Here is an 8,799-nt window from a genome sequence, read left to right as displayed (position 1 = left end):
TAAATAATAAACATTCAGGATTTTACTGTGTAATCAGTTTATTCACTGTTATCACCACAGGTAACAATAAATGAATACAATAAAACAGTAATACTCACAGGTAATGATAATACAATAAAACAATGATAATGATACAATAAATAGATTGGCTATTTTCAAAAACGAAGTTTAATTTTGAATACAGAACCTTCACTTGTAACAGAGGATTTTCATATTGTGGTATTGTTACTGTTTGTTGTTCCTGGGTTTGGACAGTAGTGCTGGTGTTTCTCTGGCAGGTGAAGAGGTCCTTCAGCGCCCTCTTCAGGTGAGTCATTCTCTCCTGGATCACAGGCATCTCCACCATTACATTACATTACATTACATTACATTACAGTCATTTAGCAGACGCTTTTATCCAAAGCGACTTACAATAAGTGTATTCAACATAGGTAGGGAACGAAAACTACTAATCACCAGAAGTCTTTAGTGCATTTTCTGCAAAAACAAGCAACCAAGAGTATACCTAGCGCTAAGGTAAAAGTGCAATATATCAGCTACCTATTTCCTTAAACAGATGAGACAAAATAGCTAAATCAACATGGTGACGTTCATGGTAACCTAGGAACGTTCTGCAACACCTCCAGAGCATCCTTGATGTCTTTCTCCTCCTCTCTCTCCCTCTCCTCCTCACAGCAGTAGACGTTCGAGTCCACATTGAAAGACCAACAAGCTCTATGCACAGCAGCCATAGTGGAAAGAAAATGGGCCTATTCACAGGTTTTACCAATGATACTAATGAAGGCTTTGTACCAATTCATGTAGCACAGTGGTTCTCAAACCTTTTAATGTAAGGACCCCCGTAACTCTGAGAGTGTACAAATGGAACCAAATGGACCCGTGCATTCTCAGAGTTACACACCTTTAAGGGGACATTTGGAACCCCCCTCAAGGAACCATGATGGTCCCTGGACCACACTTTGAGACCCACTGGTGTAGCAGAGTGTTTCCAGTGAGCCAACATGCTCAATATGAGCACCATGACTCTGTTTGAGCGGAGCCTTCATTATTATCATTGGTAACACCTTTGAAGGAAGTAAGGAAGAAGCCTAATTTCTCTCCAAAACAATATCCCAGTGTCCCTGGTGGGATGCTATGTGTGTGGTGAGCTTGTAGATCTGCCATTTTCGTTGCATATCCCAAAGAACACCCTTTGTGGTGAAACATTAGTACTTTCATTAAAAGCTCACTGCATTGTGGCCATGAATTGTGCGACTGCAGCATATGTACATTTGGCATGTAACCAGTTGTGGAAATTAATGGTGGAAATTAACTATAAGTACTTTCACTCAAGTAGCATACTATACAAGTAATTTTTCAATAATTCATATTTCTAATCCACTTCATCTCAGAGACACATTTGGCCTTAAGAGGCTTCCAACAACTTGGGATGCCCAAAAAAGCAGCCAAACGGCTTGAAAAACTCTGTGCTGTATACTCTGTGCAAATATGGTGAAGACGTCCATACCCCTGAGGGGTGTTTGGGTATTTGTCTGGGATTAGCTGACTGTATTTGTATACAGCACCTTGTAAATATGTGTCCTTGTATATGTGGACATAAATACATTATTAAATTGTGTTTGTGGGTGTGTCTTTTTTGTACAGTGTATTAATGTTCTTAATATCTCATTGAGGCCACCCATGAAATTCTAATATTGTCTGGCATTTTATTATGATTGATTGAGGTCTCTGAATTGGATCAATAACGTATAGCATTCACACTGAACTGAAATACATTCACATGGGAATAGTTTCAGTACCGTAGGCCTTCTCTGACAGTGATAGATGGAAAGATATTTAGGAAAATCACTATTGTTGAAAGGAGCCAGTTAAGGTGGTTCAGGCATCTAATACAGATGCTTCCCGGGCGTCTCCCAAGGGGGGTTCTTGGTGCACGTCCTACTGGGAGAAGACCCCCTGGCAGACCAAGGACCAGATAGGGGGGGGGGATAATATCTCCATGCTGGCCAGGGAACGCCTCAGGATCCTCTAGGATGAAATAGTTAATGTGGCCGAGGTAAGGGAAGTCTGGGATTCTGACAAGCCAATCAGCCGCCTTCTCTGTCCGGCTTCTGGGATCTACTGCAAGGGTTCCCAAACTTTTCAGGCCGTGACCCCCCAAAATAATCATATTTGAAATGGGGACCCCCCCACCCTGACAAACACTTGAAAATGTAGTCATTACATTTAGTTTGACTCGGTTCCACAGACAAATAAACATTGTGAAAATAGCCGATCCACAAGCTTTTAGTTCAGCTATTTTCACAATGTTTGCCTCTTACGTAATATTTGACAATTTGGCCAATTAGGTATTAAAAAGGTCTTAAAAGTCATTAAATTATAACTTTAGAAATGTGCAGATACCCTGTATACACTTATACTGTATGTTGGTTTTTAGTTTACACTTGAGTGAGAAAACAATATTGCACATTAAGCTAATCATCTGGGGACCTCCCAAAATAATTTGGGGACTTCCCTGGGGGTCCCGACCCAAACCACTGATCTACTGTATACTACTGACTAGCCAATGACAATCAGTGGCGTAACGCAGAATCGCGGGGCCTCCCCGTGGGAGTTTCACGTGAGGCCCACGTACATGCACGCGCGTGCATGTGCGTGCACAACCCCGCGCGCGAAGCCATTTCACATGCACGCGCATCTCACTCAAGTGTAAATTTCGGGTCTAATTCGGTCTAATTCGGTTCTATTTGACCAATATAAATCAACTTTTTTCTTTTTTTTTGCTGTAAAAATATTTGTATCAGCGCAGGCGGGGCCCCCTCTGCTGGTGGCCCCCCCGCACCGCAGCACTTGCTGCCCCTCCGTTACGCCACTGATGACAATAATCCTGTGGCAGGGCAGAAAGTTTACAAAAACATGTACTGTACATCAAAATGATCAAATATAAATATAATACATTAACATCAAATATTACATCTAGCCTACTGCACATCCAAACAATAAAATACCAGGTGCAGGACAGAAGAACAGGTGAAAGATAGAGTCTGCACACTGGATAATGCTACCATGAATATTTATTGTAAAACCACCAAGTAATATGTTATTGTCATTGTTTCAAACATAGAACTCTTCTTTAGCAAATCCAAGACATGCAAAATAAATTAGGCAAAATTCCACGTTAGATGTAGCCTACACGAAACTATACATTCATCAACCCCAAAAAACCTAAATCACTCAAACTTAATGTATGCAACTCCGAGTCTGCGTTGAGAAAAGATCATGCACACATAATTACAATAGCTGATTTATTTTGAAGAATCACAATTTCCATCTTCTATAATAGATAACATAATAATAACATAACAGTACATAAGAGACAATTAACAACACACTCATTGCAGAATCTTTGCATAGTTTCAATTACATTTTGTGTAGTAGTACTATTACAAGACTGACAATAGAATTTTGTTTTATTCCTGATAGATATGAATCCTGCACATTGATAAACAAAAATATAAAGTTTGACTTAAACCTGAATGCCATTAAATATATTTACTTCTACCAAAGACATACTATAACAAAGACAATTATAGTCTCCCAGAAAGGGATGTATGCTAAATACTTAATCAAATTAAGCATAAATTTACCACAATTGTTAGTTAAAGTTAAGTTCTTGATGTGTTTCAATAGAATGCATTTGTTAGAGTTCAATAGCTTGACTGACAATAAACCTCACATCAATCTCCTCATTACGACAATAAACCCGTAAATGAACCCTTCTATACACACATTTGATTCCTAAATGAAAACTAACCTTTTCATGTCAAGTGGAGGATTAGTCTAATCTGTGTGATTGACAGGAGAGATGATCAGAGGGCTAGAGTTGTTACCATCATCATTAAGACTGGGACTGAAGAATGGATATAGTTTCTCAGTGAAGGTGCAGCCAGTGAAAGAATAGAGATGAACTCCGGCCTCCACATCATAAAAGGAGACCAGACCCTCCTCATAATCCCCAAACACTCCTACTTTCTGGACCTCCTCTCTTACAGGGAGGAGGACAGGAGGGCCAGCAGCAGCCCTGTACTCATTTCCATCCCTCAACCGTATATCCCAGTAACCATTGTTGGGACTCAGTTTGATTTTTCCCTTCCTGTTGATGGACTCTCTGGCCACTCCTACATCCCAGGCAGTCTTGCCTTTAACCTGAACCTCATAGTAAAACCTTCCTGAGGAGAAGCTTTGTTTTCCTAAGACATTGGCACATTGAGAGAATCTCTCTTTGTTTTCTGGGAGATTCTTCATTATGTTTCCACAACTCACTTGTCTTCCATCCTCAAACAGGATGAGAGAGGGATGTGCTGTATCAGGGTCCAGAGTTACATCCACTGCATATTGCTGGAACCTCCTCAGCTCTGCATCACGCAGCTTATTCTCCATCTCTTGACTGAGTGTCTTCTCCAGCTGAGCCACAGCTGTCCTCACAGTCCCCACATTTGAAGACTGAAGGACATTGACCGTTGTCCAGTCCTTGGTGGGTGGAGGGGTGTTGATGGATGTGAAATTCTGGAGGAAGTGGAGGTGGTCTTCAGTGTGTGAGAGCTGCTTCAGCTCAGAGCCTCTCTTCTTTAATTCAGTGATTTCTTGTAGCAGCTCCTTGATGAAGCCTTCAGCCTGTTTCCCTGTTGTTTTCTGCTTCACTTCAATCACATCAGTGAGCTCAGCCTGGCTTCTCTCAATACAGCTGATCAGAGCAGTGAAGATATGCACACTGTCTGCTATCTCTCTGTCTGCATCTTTCTTACTGAGTTCTACTGAGTGTTGGACCTCCTGAACCTTCACTTGTCTCTCCTGGATCATCTGCTGAACTTCAGCCTCTGTCTTTCCCAGCTCAGCCTTATTTTCTTCAAATTCTTTTTCCAGAGAGACAATTTGATGTAACTTGTGGTCTGACTCAGTGCAGAACTGACAAACACACATGAGGTCAGTCTTACAGAACAGCTCCAGAGGTCTGTCATGTTTCTGACACATTAAGTCTTCCAGGTTCTTTACAGGGTTGATTAGTTTGTGTCGTTTTAACCCTGTGAGTCTCTGATGAGGCTCCAGGTGAGTCTCACAGTAGGAGATCAGACACACCAAGCAGGATTTCAGGGCTTTGTGTTGGGTCTCAGTACAGACGTCACAGGAGACTTCCTCTAGTTTAGCAGTATCTTGGTTTGTGTTGGAAGGTGTTTTCAGCTGTTTTGACTTCCTTAACTGATCAGCCATCTCAGATAAGATCTTATTAACAGAGAATGCTGGTCTCGTATAGAAGGTTTTGTTACATAGTGGACACTGACACACATCCTTAGTGTCCCAGTAATGTGTGATGCAGGTTTTGCAGTAGTTGTGTCCACATGGAGTGGTGATTGGATCAGTGAACACATCCAGACAGATAGAACACAGGAACTGCTCTTCAGACAGGAGACAGCTGGCAGACGCCATTTCTACACACTGAGAATAAAAGTGAAATAAATGTTGTTTAGTTGGCCGGAAATTATGTTTTTGCCCTGGCCCGTCTGTGTGATGAGCAGCTCATCTCTGACACCACTGGACTGACCGGCGTGAAACTTTGCTCACACACTCCCAGTAGGCCAAGGAATAACCTCCACCCCAAATGTTTCAAATTAGCCTCATGGTGGCACTATAACAGGCCACTTCCCTTTTTAGCCTACATCTCTTGAACTGTACATGCAGTAAAAAAAAGCAACTATTAGGCCTTGCCCATTTCCGCCTCACAAGATATTATGACATTTTGCGTTTTCTTCAAAACACCCTTTATGCTAAAATTGTTAGCCTACACTACACATTGTCTCTGAAGTCATGTGATTGAGATGGATCTGTCAGATTTTTCAGATTCATTTCCAATCGATTGGCTATCATTTGCAGGCCCTGGATAGTCAACCAGAACTGGCAGAGATCTGAGGTCAGAGGAGCACACTTCTCTAATTGTGAATCTGATCTGGGTCATATATTAACTGACTGATTAGGCTATTCTGTACTTTATGGATACTCGCCTTGTTTTTTTATTTTTGTTTTACCAAAGATTGGACTGGGGAATTGAATATGAAAATACGGCAAGATCATGTCTGGATCCATTTTAATGTAAATATTATTAATAATAATATAAATCATTATCTTTATTACTCACCAGTGTTTAAGCTGTCAGTTGTGTAAAACGTCGTGTTGAAAGAAGGTGTAGTAGAGTAGAGTGTGTTTCTGCCACCAAACCAGTTTCACTTTCACTAGATTTCCTCCTCCTCCTCATGCTGTAGCTGTTAACCCTTTACTGCCACCACTAGTGGTGGAAGAAGTAGGCCTACTCAGAACTTTTACTCAAGTAAAAGTTGCAATACAACAATATAAAATACTCTGTATTGGCATCAAAATATTCTTACAGTTCTAAAGTAAAAGTACTTTGATTTTTCAACAAGCGCACAGGGAGACTTCTGTTGTTATGATGTTTTGCATAGTAGTGTATATCTGTCTGTCATTAAATGTATATATGAATTGAATACAAAAGGACCCCAATGGAAACAAGCCATAGGATTTCTTGGGTTTTAAATATCTTAGCTGACCTTGTATTGAACTGTACTTTCCTGTGCTTTTTTCTGCAAACTGCTGATAAAGTATTCAATCAATCAATCAATGTTACAGAAGAAACACTCTAATACACTAACTTGTTGCATTGTGACTGTAGTCTTGTCGATTGGCTATTTTCGAATAGACAAAGTATAAATAGGGCTTAATTGGTTAAAATATGTTTTGTATTAATCCTATATTAAAAATATAGGCTAATGGGAGGGCGGACAAACATCTGGCGGGCGGACCTCTGACGTCACGCTCATGTCAACATGACTCAGCCATAACCATATAAGGAGTTCCCAATCGAGCTCGCCCAAATATGGAGTGTGTTGTCTAACCTCAATGTGACGTCATGGCATCAGGCACAAACAAATCGAAACAAGTCGGCTCTATATGGGCCCAAAGGGGGCATGCCCATAATGGGCATATATTAATGACATCAGAATCTCCATTTATGGGCATAAATGGAACAAGGACTGACAGATACAGAGATCTCCATATTTGGGTATATCAGTCGGATCGGCGGTGCGATGTAGGTGTGAGGGCCGCATAGCGGTCTGAACTTTTAGTAATCTAAATCTGCAAAGTAACTAAAGCTGTCAAATAATTTTACTGCAGTTAAAAAGTATTTTTTTTGCTTCAGATGTAGTATGAGTTGAAGAATGTATAAAAAAAATTAAATACTCAAATCAAAGTGCCTAACATTGTACTTAAAGGGATAGTTCACCCCCAAAATGACTTTTTTTCTATCGATTAGTCACCCCATGGAGACTTGAATCCATGGATATTTTTTTTGTTTTTGAATTATAAGCTCAGATTATTTTGTTGTGGAACATAGTGATATGTTCAGATTAATCTTCCTGGTTTAGCTGTGTGCACGTGCGCGCGTGTGCGTGCGTTCGTTCTTGCTCCTAGCTGTGTGGTGTTTTTGTATATTGTATGAGTTGTGAACACACACACACACACACACACACACACACACACACACACACACACACACACACACACACACACACACACACACACACACACACACACACACACACACACACACACACACACACACACATCTGTTTAACTTCCTTCAACCCTATTTTATACTTCAGCCATTAGACTCTAGACCTTGTAATTGTTGTGGCTTGTAGATCAGGCACAAAACCTTTTCAGATGGGGGTCTGTGGCCAAATACATTCATTTGTGGATCCTTGACATGACAATGTTTAAGAACCAGTGACATAAACTGATGCTGCTCAACTGTTTCATACAGGGAATAGATGAGGAGGATAAGTTTATCGAAATGTGAAATGTCACACAGTTACAATAACTCTTTTTCACAAGTAGCTGAAATACTCACAGACAGACAATACAGACAAACTGTGGTTGTGTATTTAATGGGTGCATGTCGGCTTTCCGACATGTCGCCTTTCCGACGGTTACTAACCCTATACCTAACCCTAACCGTAACCCTAACCGCACGCGGAAGCCACTAGTCGGAGTAGTGAGATGTAGGAATGGAAGCAGCACCCCGTATTTAATAACACTACACTATTCACCTGTTTCCTAGGCTGTGTGTTTTCCACTTCCTGTCGATTTGATCCAATGAAATCCAATGAAACTGGTCAGATGACCAATGATATCCAATGAAATCGACAGGAAGTGGAAAACACACAGCCTAGGAAACAGGTGAATAGGAATGATATAAACCCATGCCATGTGGTTGGTGTAACCACTTAAACATCCCAGCCTTTTGCTGAAAATAGCCGATCGACAAGCTCACAACACGTCGCAGCTTGACACATTATGAGCTTGTCGATCGGCTATACAGGTAATAATAATATATAATACAATAAAACAATAATAATCATGTGTAATAATAATAATGATACAATAAATAGATCGGCTATTTTCAAAAACGTTTGACAAATGTGTAAAAAGCTGTGTACTTTCACTTTGGTTTATTGTTTATTGTTTATTACGGATCCCCATTAGTCTTCACCGCAGTGAAGGCTACTGTTCCTGGGGTCCCACTTTTGATGACAATACTTTTGTACTTTTAACCAAGTTTAATTTTGAATACAGAACTTTTACTAATAACAGAGAACTTTCATATTGTGGTATTGCTACTGTTTGTAGTTCCTGGGTTCGGACAGTAGTGCTGCTGTTTCTCTGGCAGGT

The 8,799-nt window shown here is 40.5% G+C and overlaps 1 protein-coding gene across 1 annotated transcript; it reads right to left on the bottom strand.

Annotated features, from left to right (window-relative positions):
* Window positions 1-3,183: 3,183 nt before the first annotated feature.
* LOC308077708 (E3 ubiquitin-protein ligase TRIM21-like) lies at window positions 3,184-6,263 on the bottom strand. Its single transcript, XM_080418577.1, has 2 exons — window positions 6,191-6,263; window positions 3,184-5,493 (listed from the first exon to the last, which is right to left on the bottom strand). The coding sequence occupies exon 2, from the start codon at window positions 5,482-5,484 to the stop codon at window positions 3,841-3,843; it is 1,644 nt and encodes a 547-aa protein (XP_080274703.1). The 5' UTR covers window positions 5,485-5,493; window positions 6,191-6,263; the 3' UTR covers window positions 3,184-3,840.
* Between the last annotated feature and the right edge of the window lie 2,536 nt (window positions 6,264-8,799).

Source organism: Gymnoscopelus braueri, assembly GCF_963280865.1.
Source record: "Gymnoscopelus braueri genome assembly, chromosome: 22".
Lineage (NCBI taxonomy): Eukaryota > Metazoa > Chordata > Actinopteri > Myctophiformes > Myctophidae > Gymnoscopelus > Gymnoscopelus braueri.
This window is presented reverse-complemented; position numbering and strand designations above follow the sequence as displayed.

Bases quoted from the DNA above. Each gene is read 5' to 3' on its own strand.
- LOC308077708 (XM_080418577.1), bottom strand. From the start codon at position 5,484: ATGGCGTCTGCCAGCTGTCTCCTGTCTGAAGAGCAGTTCCTGTGTTCT.